This window comes from Mycteria americana, chromosome 7 (assembly GCF_035582795.1).
Source record: "Mycteria americana isolate JAX WOST 10 ecotype Jacksonville Zoo and Gardens chromosome 7, USCA_MyAme_1.0, whole genome shotgun sequence".
NCBI classification, from domain to species: domain Eukaryota; kingdom Metazoa; phylum Chordata; class Aves; order Ciconiiformes; family Ciconiidae; genus Mycteria; species Mycteria americana.
The window spans coordinates 704,652-720,483 of NC_134371.1; the positions used below are offsets into that span (position 1 = coordinate 704,652).

General features: G+C 49.9%; 1 protein-coding gene and 1 long non-coding RNA gene across 2 annotated transcripts in view; one reads left to right on the plus strand and one right to left on the minus strand.

The window, feature by feature from the left end:
• Nucleotides 1–1,085: 1,085 nt before the first annotated feature.
• On the minus strand, nt 1,086–3,485 carry LOC142413128 (uncharacterized). The gene is made up of 3 exons (XR_012776677.1): nt 3,473–3,485; nt 2,454–2,616; nt 1,086–1,268 (listed from the first exon to the last, which is right to left on the minus strand). It is a non-coding gene; the product is annotated as an uncharacterized LOC142413128 (long non-coding RNA).
• Nucleotides 3,486–5,757: 2,272 nt separating this feature from the next.
• MED12L (mediator complex subunit 12L) overlaps nt 5,758–15,832 on the plus strand; it is a 157,249-nt gene continuing 147,174 nt past the window's right edge. Inside the window, exons 1-3 of the mRNA XM_075506714.1 lie at nt 5,758–5,988; nt 13,343–13,447; nt 15,307–15,498. Of these exons, the coding sequence (XP_075362829.1) occupies nt 5,890–5,988; nt 13,343–13,447; nt 15,307–15,498 (396 nt within the window). The 5' untranslated portion in view covers nt 5,758–5,889. The remainder of the gene's footprint in view (nt 5,989–13,342; nt 13,448–15,306; nt 15,499–15,832) is intronic.

Consider the following 15,832-nt stretch of genomic DNA (forward strand, 5'->3'; position numbering starts at 1 on the left):
CCAGCTATGGATCCTGACTGCATTTGTTTGAAAACAATTCCGTTAATATGTGCCTTGGCAGACGGTACGAGTCCCTTTAACTCCGGCTGTGAATTCTGCAGCGAGACTAAGGAGGCATCTGGCAGGGCCGGTTTGCTTGGGTTTATGCAGTAACACACTGCTGCTTTCCGGGCGGTTAAAATGTATTTCCTGGGACCTGGGGTACTGTGTTTATCCAACAAGCGTAGGGGAAAAAAAGCTCACACTCTGATGTCAAAGACTGGCAGTTTTCGGAAAGAAGGTCTCTCTCAATTAACTTTTGACAGGTTTTTGTAACATCTTCCCTTTTCTAAAGCATGTGAAGCAAATAATGGGTTAGTTACTGAACGGATAATTATTGGGCTGTTTACTAATGGATAAGTAACTGAAAAAGTGAAGCTGAGGTATCTGATGATCACAGAAAATATTTTATTGCAAATGCTGTGTGCTCCACAACAATGAATACTGCTTTGACTGTATGGCAAGAGCAAAGAAGATGCACCAAATCACAAGATAAAAAGGGGAAACAGAAACATTTGTTCCTTCCCTCAGAAGCATTAGATTCCCCACTTTCCGATAATACCACATTAGAAGCAAGACTTAGGTGAGTCACTGTTCCAGGACAAGATGAAAAACCAAATAGAAGTGGCCAAGGAATATTGTAAAACTGCTGCTGTGACCGGGATGAGACTTAATTCCTGGCCCGAGTGCCGGGACGCTCCTTTCGTGAGCAGTGCGTCGCCCAGCATCGTGAGCCGTTTCACGGACTGTCGCAGCCTCAGGTCTTGCCTGATCGTCCCAGCCCGTTCACGGCAGAAGAGCCTTCCTCTGCAGCTTACTCGTCTTGCTCAAGTCCTTTCTCCCATCCCGTATGTCCAAGGCATTACTAAATGTGTTACCGTTTTTCCCTGCAATATGGGAAGTGACTGTCCCCTCCGCGCTGGCCCAGCCAGGCTCTGGAGGCCCCGGTCGTCCCCATCGCTGCCGCAGCCCCTCTCCGCACGCTGGCTGCTTGGGGCTTTGCCGCTGGCGAGAGGCACGCTGCTCCTCCCTGCCTCTGCCCTGCCTCGGGCTTCAGCTCCTTCGTCCCGTGTCCCTGCAGAGCGACACTGCACCCTGGGACCTCTCCCCGAATCCTGGCCGGTTGCTGCTCCCTCTCCCTGCTCCTTGCTCCCTGCTTTTCTGCGAGCGCATTGCTGACGGAATGTTTTCCTTCCTGTCCCCCTAAATACACATTGCTCCCTTCAGGCCTCCATACAATGAAAAAGATAAAGGAAAGACTGTTGTCATTGTTTAGCTTATTAAAAAAAAATAAATTTAGGGCGAGGCTATATTATCAGATAATCTTGACTGTTTGGATACTGAGCTATACAGGGGTCCTGTCTCTTATGCCGTACTTGTACAGTGGCATAATGACAGTCTCAGGAGGCTCTGCCACCCGTGCCATTGCCTTGTAGAGGGCCTGGTACCCTTCCTCCCTGTTTAACATGGTGTTATCTGCTCCTGCGTCGCTGTTCCTGAAAAGGGCCGGTTTTAAATTGTCGTTGATGCACCTTCTCCTCAAATTGTCTCTCAACCACAAAGGTTTTTAAACCCCCCTAAATTTAAAGAAATAGACTATAATACTTCTCAACCCAAGTCACTGGAGCGTTGTATGATGACTAACTAATTAATTTCACTTTTCATTGTAAGTATATGTTGCATATACATATGTCGTATGTACTCAGACACATGATGTTGTGTGAGCACTAGTGGTGATGTATGAAACGCTGCCATCCACGCGACTTCGGTCGCAACTGCGGATGCTTGGCTCCTCCTTCGGTCGGTCCCCAGAGTGAGCAGCGCTGCGTACCAGTCCCGTTCACTGCCTCTGCATTCAGCAACCAGCGCAAGTCAGCAGTGCGTGAGGTGAACAACCACTGTGAAAAATGCACTGAACTATAGATTTTTGATGAGAGCAAGTGCTCGTTAAGCAAAGAGTGGAAAAAAAACACCTCCTTTTTTTCTCCCACAGATGCCTAAACCCCAGTTTACGATACTTAAGGGTAGATGTGCAATGTGAGGTGTAGATAGATGAAGAACAGTGGCTTGTATACGTGAACCTGGAAAGCAGTAATAGCATACCATTTCTTACAGAGATTGAAATGTCCTGCACTAACTTGATCTTTGGCAATCATTGCAGTCAAACGGAGACTTTATTTTTAATTTTATCAATTAAATTTATCCTATGGTAAGGACAGAATAGAAAAAGATTTTAGGACCTCCAAGACTGCCACCAAGTTTTGTACGAGATTTGGATTTTGTAACTCTTATGGATGAAAACTTCTGTATATCCACAGTCCCGTAACGACTCGTGATGTATGTAGAACTGATGCTGATTACGTTCTGCTCTTTTCCACCGTGTCACAACTGCTGTAGAGCTGATATCGATTTACCAGAAAGGCCATCCTTGGGTGAAAACACCAGGAGTGACGAGGACCCACAGCGACGTGCATTTTAGCAGAAACACCTGTGGGAAGTTTGCATGTTGGCTGGAGTCAGCCGCAGTCCAGACAAGTGGTGCCACTTGCCCCTCACTGCCATCAGAACTGAATGGACCTGCAAATGTTACACATGAGAGACGTCCTCGAAGAAAGCATGTAACCAATAATTAATGCAATATTTTCAGAAGCTACCCTCTATTTTCAACTAGCATCAGCAAAGTCACAGCAAATGACAAGAATTTAGTCATGATGGCAAAAAACCATACTATGAACTGGTATTTGCCACTCTTCCTTATTCAGAGCTTATTCCTCAAATTTCTGTACTAAAGTGGTGGCTTAAGGCACTACTCACTTGACTAAAGGTGACACGAAATACTCGTTACCCTCTGAAGAGAGACAGCTCAACCAAACCTGGCTCCCCTGGCAGTGGTTCTGGAGAAAAACAAACTAAAACTCCAGATCAGCATGTTTGCAGACTTGAGGGTTTAAAAAAACTGGATTTGAACCTGGACTTCCCAAACATCAGTGACTGAACAGTGGACAGTGCAACCCTACAGCCAGATCTGCAACCCTGCTCTGTGGACTTGGTGGGGCCGGTCTCTGCCGGGACACTTGCACTACAGAGGTGCTGTACAATGCAGACAAATCAACACAGAACAGCCAGTGCCATTACGAGATTGTCAGACCGTTCTGCATGACAAAAAACACCAAAAGACTGGGATCTATGTGTTTAAATACATCAAGATGCGTTTGACAAAGTCTTGGGAATAAAATGTTATGATATTATCTTAAAGGATGCATGATATTAACCTTCCCAAAGCCAGGGATCACGACACTGATCTAGTGTGCCAGTGTAACCTATGAAAAGCTCTGAAGCAGGTTTTTTTCCACTGGTGGAGTGAAGGAAAAGAGCTGACAAACACTGCTGGTCTTTGGCGCGTGCCTTGGATCACGTACAAAGTCTGACAAACCTGTCAAGGAAGGCACCTCGGAGCTAGATTTTAAGGTTTGAAGACCTCAGACTCGTTGATCCTTGCCTTTGGTGAACAACACAGCTGGACGCAGGAAAAGTAATTCGGTAACCAAAAGTGACCAAAAGATTTAAATATCTGTGACAAAGATTTCAAATGTCACAAAAGTGACAGAGATTTAAAATGTATTAACAAATATGAGACCGTGTAGGGCATTACTATCCTACTTTATTGCTATTGCCTAGTTCAGCCTCAGCTTTTATCTGTGGTATGACCAGAGAATTGCTTAGAGACAAAAGAGAAGTGGTTTGCCTGTATTTCCTGTTCTTGTCCATACTAAATTCGAACATAAGCTCATTTGTAGAGTGCTGCTGTTAATTTTATTTAGACTTATTTGCAACCGACTGTCTAATCTTGTATTTCCAAGGTACCTCCTGTTTGTACTGTCCTGGAGATGTAGCACAAGGGATATGGCATAAATAATGGGTAGGAAGGGGAAAAAACCGTTTTCATGCTTGCTTACTGTAATGCCAATACAGGAACGCAGCTGCCAGGCCAGTACCTAGGAGATGGCAGCGACACCGAGCGAGGGGCTGCGTCCCGCATCCGCCCAGCGAGGGGCTGCCTCCCGCATACACCCAGCGAGGGGCTGCGTCCCGCATACACCCAGCGAGGGGCTGCCTCCCGCATCCGCCCAGCGAGGGGCTGCGTCCCGCATACACCGAGCGAGGGGCTGCGTCCCCCATACACCCAGCGAGGGGCTGCGTCCCGCATCCGCCCAGCGAGGGGCTGCGTCCCCCATACACCCAGCGAGGGGCTGCGTCCCGCATCCGCCCAGCGAGGGGCTGCGTCCCCCATACACCCAGCGAGGGGCTGCGTCCCGCATCCGCCCAGCGAGGGGCTGCGTCCCGCATACACCGAGCGAGGGGCTGCCTCCCGCATACACCGAGCGAGGGGCTGCGTCCCGCATCCGCCCAGCGAGGGGCTGCCTCCCGCACAGCAGGACGCTACCGGCAGGCTGCGGTCCAGAGCGCAGCCCCGCTGCAGGAAGGCAGGCAAGGACGGGACATCATCACCTGCAGGCTGGAAAAGGCAGGAGCCCTAAAGCTTCGCTGTACGACTTCTGTTTTGAAGAGTCATTAATCAGAAACCGTGCCCCTGTTGACATCGCGTTTCCTCTCCCGCTTGGCCGATCCCCCGGGACCAGCGGACCCGCCTGGGTGGCACAGGCTGGCCCCTGAGCAGCCCCGGGGGGTCGCGGGGCAGCGTGCCCCCTTGCCCTGGGCCAGGAGCGGCAGCCGAAAGGAGAGGGACGGAGCGGCTCGCCACGGGCCGCCCACGGCTGCAGCCCCAGAGGGGCCACGGTCATCGCTGACGGAGCGGCAGTGCCTCTCCGCAGTCATCCGGGACCTCTGGGAGCGGGATCGGGCTCTGCGGAGCCCCCGGCAGCGGAGCAAGAGGGAAGGGGTGCCCTTCGCTCCCTCCTGGGCCTGGCGCTGCCGGAGCCGCCAGACGGCGGGAGCAGAGCGGGGGGCTGCGCCTCGGCAGAGCGGTGGGTGGGAAACGGGGGGAGGCTTTGCTGCACCCTCCTCCGCAGCTGCTGGCTACGCAGGGCACCCTGACCCGGGACCTACAGCTTGTACCCGGCACCCACAGCTCCTGCTGGCAGGACGAGGCTGCCTGTGCCTCTGGAGCCGCGGGGGCAGCGGGGGAGGACCCGCCGTGAGCGGGGCTGCGCGGGAGCGCTGCCGGGGCGGCCCAGCCGGGGGACGGCCTCCTCACCCACAGCCTGGGCGGACCTGCCTCGTCCGCAGCGGGCTGTTGTTTTCCCGAGCGAATCATTTATCCGCTAGAATGAATGATTAAAAATGGGAACAGGCGACAGGGTGCTGTGTCCCTGCGGCTGGAAGGGGCCCGGAGGCAGCACGGCCGACCGCCCCGCTCCCCGCCGGGCTCTCCCCAACGCCTCGCCCCGCCAGGGCCGGCGGGCAGCGCTGCCTTCCCCGCGCCCCAGCCCCTCCTCGCCGTCCCCCCGGGGCAGCGCGGGGGTCCCCGGCCGCAGCCGCCGGCCTCAGCGCTGTGCCCGGCGCGGCGTTCGGCCCCGCCACCGCCCCGCTGCCGTGCGGCGGGCAGCGCGGGGGCCGCCGAGCCGAGCCGAGCCGAGCCGAGCCGAGCCGAGCCTGCGGCGGGGAGGGCTGGGGGCGGCCCGGGGCGGCCGGCCGGCACCTGCCGCGGGAAGGAAGGAGCCGGGCGGGGCGGGCCGGTCCGCGCCGCCCCCGCGCCCGTCCGCCGCCGCGCCGCGCAGCCCGCCCCCGGCGCGGCGGGGGTGAGGCGGGGGGCGAGCCGCCGAGTGCTGCTCCCTGGCGCTCGGAGCCCGCTCCAGCGCCCGCCCGCCGCGCCGGCGAACATGAGCGATCATGGCTGCCTTCGGGCTCCTCAGCTATGAGCACAGACCGCTCAAGCGGCCGCGCCTGGGGCCGCCCGACGTCTACCCGCAGGACCCGCGCCAGAAGGAGGTGAGACCGCCCGCGCCGCGCCGTGCCCGCGGCGCCGGGGCCCGGCCGCCAGCCCCGCGCCCGCCCCCCGCCCGCGGCGGCCGCCGCCCTCGCCTCCCGGCCCGGCGCCTCCGCCGAAACTTTTGAGCGGCGCCGGGCGGCCGCGGAGCCGCCCGCTGACTTGCATTTTCTGCGGCGAGGCGGGGGCGGCGGTCCCGCTCACCGCGACCTCGGCCTCGGCGCCCTGCCCGTGGCCCGGCCGGCAGCCGGGCTGGCCTTGCGGGGCGGCGGTGAGGCCGGTGGGGCAGAGGGGCCGGGCCGCCGGGCGGGCCACCCGCCGTGAGGGGCAGGGGCCTGTGAGGGGTACAGCCACCTGCCGTGAGGGCCACGGACCCGTGAGGGGTACAGCCACCTGCTGTGAGGGGCATGGACCCGTGAGGGGTACGGGCACGGACCCGTGAGGGGTACAGGCACCTGCCATGAGGGGCATGGACCCGTGAGGGGCACGGACCGGTGAGAGGTACAGCCACCTGCCGTGAGGGGCATGGACCTGTGAGGGGTACAGCCACCTGCTGTGAGGGGCATGGACCCACGAGGGGTACAGCTACCTGCTGTGAGGGGCACCCCAGTCCATCAGGGGCATGGGCCTGTGAGGGGCACCCTTGGCCCGTGAGGGGCACAGCCACCTGCCGTGAGGGGCACCCCTGGCCCGTGAGGGGCACAGGCTGCCCAGGGGGTGAGAGGTGCTGCTGGCTGGGGTGCGCGTGGACCTGCTGAGCTGCCCACCTGTTTTTCTGACCTGACAGCAGGGCCCCATGGTTGGAGGAAAAAGAGGGCTGCAGGGTTTTGGAGGTTGGGAAATGTATCCAAAAACACAGAGCAGAGGTGAGTGGGGCGGTAGCTTGTACTCTTGGGTTGTGCTGTGGCTGTCCTGCTCCCGGGTACCACAACCAAACCCACGGAGACCTGTCGGTGGTCGGTGCTGGGGGTGAGCACGTAGTTCGAGTGGGCGCTGTGACCTGGCTGGCACGTCCAGCAAAGCCGTGGGGTTGGTTGTAGGCTCTCCCCAGCCTGGCTTCCCGGTCTTGCTTCCGGGCTGCTGGCCCTCCGTAGGTGGGTGGAAGAAGCCTCTGGGAGGGTTCTGTGAATGGCATGTCTCCCACCAAAGGCAACGGGTCACTCTGAGATTTGCCTCGTGCTGTGTTGTGACTCGTACACGAAGCCGCGTGCGCCAGATACCCCTGCCTCTTGCGTGGTTGGTCAGGGGTGTCCTGTTCTTCTGGTGTTCCTGGCCATCTTCTGTCCCGGTGAATTTGGTGCTTGTAGAAGTCATCAGGCTGACGATGAGGACGAGCTGCAGTTAAATGGAGCAAGTACAGCAGGGCAGCCATGCAACGCTCTTGGTGCTTTGCTCTCTTCTTGGTCAGCTGTCGTCTTGTTGAGACTTCCAGAAAGGAGGCTAATTAAGGGTAATTTGTTAGTTGTTTACGAGGACTATCATCTGGTTCACATAGGCTGGAGTGCTCATCAGAGTGACTGTTGGTCAGTGCTGGTTGAGAGGAGCTTGGACAACACGCAATAAAAGATGTGTATTCAAGTCCATTACTAATCCTTTGAGACATACCTCAATTTTTGACCTCTAGTATCTTTCTATCTTTTTGCCCTTATGCTGCTGCTCATCATATTTACAAACTTGGTGATTACAGTAACTAGAAATATTTGTCTAATGCGTATTTTTTACGTGTGATCATGACCAGGCCTGCGGAACTGCATCTGGACTCAGCTATGACAATGTATGGAGATGAATTTTTAGCTCTGGACTGTTGCATATTTTTAGTCAGGTGGTGGATTGATTCTTGCAGACACATTTATAAATATGCAGACAGTTACAATAAGAATGGAAGTGGCAAGTGCCCAGATGGTTAATATTTAAAATATGTTACATGGGTGCATTAATAAGTAGAAAATAACTGCAACAGGCTCATTGTTATTTGCCATAACGTAATTGATTGAAATGTGGCTTGGGGAAAGTCTTCATTCCACGTGTGCATGGGCAGCGTTAGTCCGTGTTGCACGGGGCGTTTACAGGATACAGCCCTGTGTCGTTCCAGCCTTTGCGTTGGTGAAGTCTGTCTGTCATTTGAAAAAGGAGACAAATGCGGAGCTACAGGTCCCCGTAGAGGTGGGAATGGGCTGTCTGGTGACGTTGGTGTTGCCAGCTGTCGCCCTGTGCTTTTCTAAATTCCCTCTCTGCGAGGAGCTAGCACCTCCAGGGACACTGGGCCCTCATGCTCCAGAGCCAGCTCCTGCGCCTGTTCACCGGAGCGCCAGGTGGAAATGTGCATCCTTTGCAGGGTCCCTCATGAAAAGCTTGGGGTAGCGCTTAGCCCCGGAGCATTGGCGTGCGCCCTGGGTGCTAAACGCTCTCTGCAGAAATAAGGGGGTGGCGGAAGGGAAGCCTTCTAACTGCATAGCCCATAGCTTCTGCTTGAATGCAGTTACCTGCTGGGGCTGCTTTTAACACCTGATACTGCTCTAAAAGAGAAAGATTAGGAGGAATTAGTTTTCCTCCTCTTTCTCTAATGTGTTTTCTTTGAACATTGGTGTCCTGGTTTGGCCCCAGTCAGCAACCAAGCCCCACCCAGCCGCTCAGTCACCCTCCCCCCCGGTGGGATGGGGGAGAGAATCGGAAGAGCAAAAGTAAAAAAACTCGTGGGCTGAGATAAGAACAGTTTAATAATTGAAATAAAATATAATAATAATAACTTGTAATGAAAAGGAAAACAATGAGAGAGCAAGAGAGGAACAAAACCCAAGTAAAAACAAGTGATAGAACCTCTCACCACCCACCGACTGATGCCCAGCCAGTCCCCGAGCAGCGATTGCTGCCCCCGGCCAACTCCCCCAGTTTCTATACTGAGCATGACGCCATATGGTATGGAATAGCCCTTCGGCCAGTTTGGATCAACTACCGTGGCTGTGCAACTTCCCAGCTTCTTGCGCACCTCCTCGCTGGCAGAGCATGGGAAGCTGAAAAGCCCTTGACTAGTGTAAACATTACTTAGCAACAACTAAAACATCCCTGTGTTATCAATATTATTCTCATGCTAAATCCAAAGCACAGCACTATACTAGCTACTAGGGAGAAAATTAACTCTATCCCCGCTGAAACCAGGACAACTGGACAGCGCTTTGCACGTATTTTCTCTGTATAATCCCTGCTGCTGATTCTGGAGCAAAAGGTAGGTTTGGAAATCCTGCCCTCGCAGGAGCATCTGAAGGTGTTAGAATCAACTTTTTTTCTAACACTTCCTGTGCTATAAATTGTTACAGTCTCCCTAAGATGGATAAAATACAATGCGGATTGTGTTTATTACAAGCCAAAGATATAACCACTGAATGTACCATATCATCAGGGCCAGATCCTGATGATTTTACTCATGAGTAATGCTTTTAACTTCAGTTGAATTCAGTTTCAAAGCACAAAAAAGCACAGTCGACATAATTCTATGCTGAGAAATAGCCTTCAGACAGAAGGAATTTCATTGCCTTCTCCACACATAGTGCACAGGGTTTGACCCTTCCAAGGCTCAATTCTCCAATGTCTACAATCACCAGTAGCCCAGACCACCTTCTCACCGGTAGGATGGGTATAGCAGTTGACGTTTCTGTCGGAGAGGCCTCTCCAGTAGTGTCCCCCTTATGCCAGTTGGGAATAGACCTGTCTTCCTGGGCCCTACAGTATTATAAGAGACCAATCTTCCTTCTCGTTCTCAGTATCTGTTTATAACATGGCCAGTATGTCATCTTCCTAGTCTCTGGCAAAAGTTGCTTCTGCCTGTGGTTGGCTGTTGCGTATGGCTAATCCTTCTAAGCTGTTGATTCGGAGTGGATAATGCTCCTCTAAAATTTGTTATTCCGCTCTTCATAATGAAATAAGCTTGTTTAGTAATCTATAACTGGCACAGTATTTTATACCGTCTCTTTTAGGGAGTTAGTTTTTTGATCTCGTTGTTCAAACCAAACCCAACATAGCAGAAGCAGAGCGTGCGTGGAAGGTTGCTGCTGCAGCAGCTACACCGCAGGGTGAAACCCTGGACCTTCCTGCAGAGGGTTTGGGTCTCCAAGCGAACGCTATGGTTGCGCCAAGCTGCTGAAAGTAGGTGCCCTGCTGTAACAGAAACACAAAGCAAAAGATGGAGCATGTGAGAGGATCTGAAAGTAATGACTGGCTAAAAAGAGCCGTTTTGTTGCTTTCATGAGTTTAATATGATCTTCTTTTAAATTTCTCTTCTGAAGGAAAATTTTGAGGTTAGGGAGAAAAAGCCTTTCAAAAATTCCTTGGTTTTGACTGTCAAATAGTGCCGGTATAGCTCTCTACAAAGTGCGTTTGCTCAGCTTAGATGTCAGAATAAACTGGCCAGTTCCTAGTTTTTCAAAACCTTTATAAATCATTAGCTTTCTGCTTTTCTCTTACTGGCTTGGTGCTGCAGTAAGCAAGTGTAACCGCAGTAATACAAGGAAGCAGGAGAATGCTAAGTTGAAAGAGCTCATTCCTATTCATTAATAGCAAGTTAATATGGAATTATACAGTCCAGAACACCCAAGAACGCCTCAGTGCTTGATCCTAACAGTCGGTTCATTTGTTCCCGCTCTAGATTTGAGTGCCCTGACTGCAGCTGGCTGGGTAAGTGCTACAGGTGGCCTCCTCTGAGCATGCTTTGCAGGAGTCACAGCTGCGATGGATGAAGGAATGCATGCAGACTTACCTTGGGGTCTGACTTCTCACAGAGCTGACGATGCTCAGCTCCTGTGAACATCGGCCTGAACTTGCCGGGCTTTCTTTCTGTAAAGATGTCCATCTGTACGTGTTGTGTTCACGAACGGACTGCTGCAGATGTATCGGTGGGTCTTAAATATCCTGCACAAAACAATTAAAATTCTTTCTGAAGCAAATTAACGCAATTTGGGCCCGAATGCTCATTTGGGTATTTAAAATTGCAGAAGGGTTTTAAGCCTTGATTGGGCTCGCTTGGGGCCCTGCTTGACATTTTGAGAGGAAGCTTGACATCCCTGCAGGAGGCCAGAGGATGCAGTGTGTTGCGGCGCAGCGCGCTCGCTTAGTGACAGCAGCGTGCGGTGCTCCTGTGCCTGTCACTAGGAGAGGGCTTGCAAGCCAAGCCCAGTGAAAGCGGGCTTAACCTGGTACATTGTACAGCTTGGCAGTGCTGGTGTTCCTGCCTGTTTGTCCGGGAGACTTTCCCCTCTGCTAGGGCACAGCTGTGCTCTTAGAAAATGACCCTGAGCTGTTAATGGAGCTGGTGTAAGTGAGATGTAATGAGACCTCCTGTGAACATCCCATTTTATTGTTAATTTGTTTGTAAAGGTATCTCTCTGCATTGCGTTCACAGATGACGTGTCTTTTCGTTTCTAGTTGGTGTTTGGTTATGCAACTGTGCTCTGTTCTGTGTTTAAAATTTCTGAGCTACTGCTGAAGGCAGGGAGAAATCTGAGCTAATAATCTGAGCCAGACAAAACCAAAACACTGATGTGTTTGTGTTGTCAGTCCATCCGCAGCTTGTTCCTACAGTAGCGGTAGATCTAGCAGTACAACATACGGTTCTCAGTTATTTTCAGCATAATGATATCTAGACAGCTTTTTTCAAAAGCGGAGAAGTTTAAAGATAACAGAACCGGGGTCATCTGTGGAAATGGCACTAATAGTAACATATATCTCCATCTGTTTGCCATTTACCTTTTATTTATTTGCTTATAATATCTTTGATCACTTTCATCTCTGCCTTTATCTGTGTTTTCAAGGCTGTCTTGGGGATAGTGTGGGTGGAGGAGTGTTCCAGCACTTCTTGTTGATTTCATTTAAAATTCAGATGAGGCTTGCTAACTTCACAAACCCTAGAGAGCTTAGATTTCTTCTAAATACATTACTGTCTTCTGTGTTGCTCCCAAACTTTGTGAAAATACTGAAAAGCAAAATGCGTTGCAATGCGTAAGAGAAGAAAGCAAATGGAAGCTTCTGGGTCGCTGTTTTTGGGGAGACACGTTGCCCCAAACTAGTAATAAAATCTTGTAGTAAAATTGTGACATTCTTAACTTTATTTTCTCCTATTTTCATTTGCTTGGTTGCACGGCAGTTGCTCTTTGTTTTCATGGGTTATTTCACAGTCATCTCGGGGATTGTTCCAACACCTCACCCGCTACCCGTGGTCCGTGGACCACTTGAGCTTGCGTAGAGTACCTTTGGTGGCAAGTAGCTGATTCGTTGGGGGAGATCTGTGCCCCCTCCTCAGAGGGAGATTAAGAAAAACAAACAAGCCAAGTGCCCATTCATCTGGCGTAGGTAAACCTCAGTGTGACAGGCATGTCATCCTGAATAAGTCAATAAACTGCACAGCCTCCGTGGAAGAATGTGAACTTTGGCGAAGACACGGAGTGAAGATAGGGAAGGATGGGGCTTGCTGGGGAAGTTACGGTCTGCATTTGTGAAGGCTCGGGTATGTGTTTGCAGCTAATCCTGCTGACCCCACTTCTGTCTGTTCTGTGTTCTTGCTGCGAACATGATCCAGCTAAGCCTGCTTAAATGCCAATGTGCAGCAAAATGAAGGCGTGTTGATGGTGTAGTAGGAGACTACTAATGCTTCCACTGCGACAGTAACTCCAGAAGAAGCGGGAACAGGGGGAGATGTTTACTTGGTATTGTTTCTGCTAGAGGTGGTCTGTTTCTTATTTGAGTAGAGATTCTCCAATGGTGGTTGTGAGGCCACAAACTGAAAGAGTAACACTTTAAACTTGAACAAACCAACGATGCCAACATTTTTTCGTGCTGGGGGAAGGGACACGTAGGGTTCTGGTGGTAACGAGGGGTGTGCAGCAGTGTTCTGTTGTGGAGCAATGCAGCTGGTCCAGCGATCCCAGTGTATCTCGAGGAGAGGAGGATGTGCTGCTCTCCCTCCGCTGGTCTGGATGGCTGGCGACTGGCACCACTTTCATGAGGAAGATTCAGGGCTGGGGGCTGGGGAGCGCTGCAGGTTTTACGAAGGCTGCCAAGGCCTTGTTTCCTGCTACCATTCTCATGGGCAGCAGTCCTCTTTCAGCAATCAAGGGGCATCCTTATCAGGTTACAGCCTTGAAGTCTGTAGTAAGGCGAACACTTAATGGGGACTGGAGGGTAGGCATGACGTTGTGTTCCCCTTCACTGAAACCCCGTGAACGTGCAGAGTGCTCTGAGGGCTCAGGTGAATGCAGAGTGTGACATACTAGCAAATACGTACATTTTCTTTGTAACAACGTGCTTTTCAGAATGGTGTGACTTCTTAAATTGTCATTTCATTTTTTGCCCTTAAAACACTCTTTGCAGGATGAACTTACTGCGGTGAATGTAAAACAAGGCTTCAGCAATCAGCCTGCCTTCTCTGGAGATGAGCATGGATCTGCGAGAAATATTGTCATTAATGCCTCAAAGGTAAGACAGGGCTTTTTGGTCTGAGTATACTCACTGAAATTGGAACAGAGCTGGCAGTGGTTGTACTTGGTTCTTGACTGCTTTGCTTTCTAGTTGGAAGTCTTCGTATTAAAGTTAATTACAGAACTAATATAAGAATGCTGAGCTGTGTTTCTGCTACCTAGTGTTACCAGTCTTCGGAGGAAAACATGGATGCCAAGAACAAAACATAACTAGCACACTTCATTGTAGAAGAGACATTAATTTTTGCTCCTCTTCTTTTATTTGCTTCACTTACAAAGAGAGTAGTGACTCCTTCCCTGAAAGTCCCTAGTGTTTACACATCTTTAACTTGCTGTGGTCTTGTATCTGTTTCATCAGGCTGTTTTCTGCCGGGAGAAACTGGTCACTGTTGTCCAGGTCTCTTGGAAATACATTCTTGGATTGTTTAGTGAAATTTAACTTAGCTCTCCTGTGGGGTTTTTTTTGAGAGTCAAGAAGTGTGAGATACAAAAGAGCAATAAAAATCACTAAAATATTAGTTACTATCCTCCAAATTGAAAATAATAGCTTTTTAGAAAAAAACCCCTATCCTGTATTTCTTTGAGGGATCTGCCCAGATTCATGTACTCTCTCTTTTTTTTTTTTTTTCTGTTGGGAAAGCAGGAAGAAAATGTTTTGAAGGAGAATGTTATCAAGAAGCTTATAAAAATGTTTTCAGACAAAGTAATTTTCTGCTGTTTGACTTTTAAAATATATAACTTTTTATGGATTATTGGAAAATGTGAATTTACTTATACAGTGATGCTCTTTTATTTTAGCAGGAGAAGAGATACAAGTAAATGACAGGGTTGCTATTGTTGAAATGTTAAAGGTTTTCCCATTACATTCTTCTGATTTTGTTTTCTAGAATTGCTATGTGCAGGCACTTTCTGTCTTGTATTTTAATTATTTGTGTTTTGACTATTGAACATAACTGTTTGAAAAGTAAAACAGAAATTCACAAGGAAGTGCTTACAGTTATTTGGAATATTTAAGTGTGGAATTACCAAAATAAGTTCAAAGTCTCCTAAAAGCTTTTTGTAGATTTTTAAAACTACTTAACTATGAATATATTTATTAGAAAATCAAACATTTTATTCTTACTGACAGGCCTAAAAATTAATTTCTATTATAGTAATTTTGAAAAGTAAATAAGCTTACATGGGAAGTAAAACCTCTATTGGGCTTTTTTCTGCTGTTTTGGGTTTGAAAGTACTGGGGAAGCAAACCTTACAAAGCTTTTCATTCTGGAGGTATCGAGTGGTAGCGGAGGTGTTTTGAACAGAAGTCAGAACACTTCCTAGCTTATCCAAATCTTTGAAGTGCTGCCTGCTGTGACTGATGATGGAAAGACAACAAATGCGGTTCTTGTGACAGTGTAGTTTGTTCTAAATAGAAGTGTAAAGCATGTATTTACAGACTTTATGGCATAGTCAAGCGTAGAAGGGGAGGAACGTTCTGAGACATTCTTAGAATGCACTGAATTGGGGCCTAAATCTGAGGCACTCATCTGTTGGAGGGATGTGGCTCTGGGCATTCACGGTGACCCGTCGTAAATGGCAGCTGCGTCTCTGGTATCTCTGAGGCCTGGGCATCTTTAGCTTGGTTTTGCTGATCCGCAGCTTCTATAATAATAATGCAAAAGTGTTGCACGGGTGCTTAATATCATGAATCCCCATCTCCTAGCTGCAGGGAATTACAGTGTAATTTTATTAGATTGATAGCCTGGACTAGAGTGATGACTACATCTATTCAGATGGAAATCCTTTGTGCATTAATGTATGATAGGTGCTTGCTTACTGGCTTGTCATATATGTTTTGCTTTTTTTCCCCACCAGATTGGCGCTTACTTTAGCAGCATATTAGCGGAAAAGCTAAAACTTAACACTTTCCAGGACACAGGAAAGAAGAAACCACAAGTAAATGCCAAAGACAACTACTGGCTGGTTACTGCTCGGTCTCAGAGTGCAATTCACAACTGGTTCACAGATTTAGCAGGAAGTAAACCACTGACTCTTTTAGCAAAAAAGGTACCAAAGTACTCCTTCCTCTATTTCTTGGATATTGGATTGTACTGAATTGGGCTGTAAGAACAGAGCAATATTTCTGAACGTGCTGGATGTGGAGCAGTGCTGGAGGCAGCTGCTGCTCTGCAGCGTGTTCCCTCTCTGCAAGGAGGGTGCCGGGGCAAAGGGGAACTTCTGATCTAGCTGGTAAAAAGTTCCTTTGAATGACCAAATTTTAGCTCAGGCATGTTTCTCTCATTGACAGCCAGATTCTTTGCCTGTACGCTTCACTTCAACGGTGTCTTTCTCCAGCAAAGGAACAGTTTAGAGAAATTCTTGTCTGGCAAGGAAATAATTG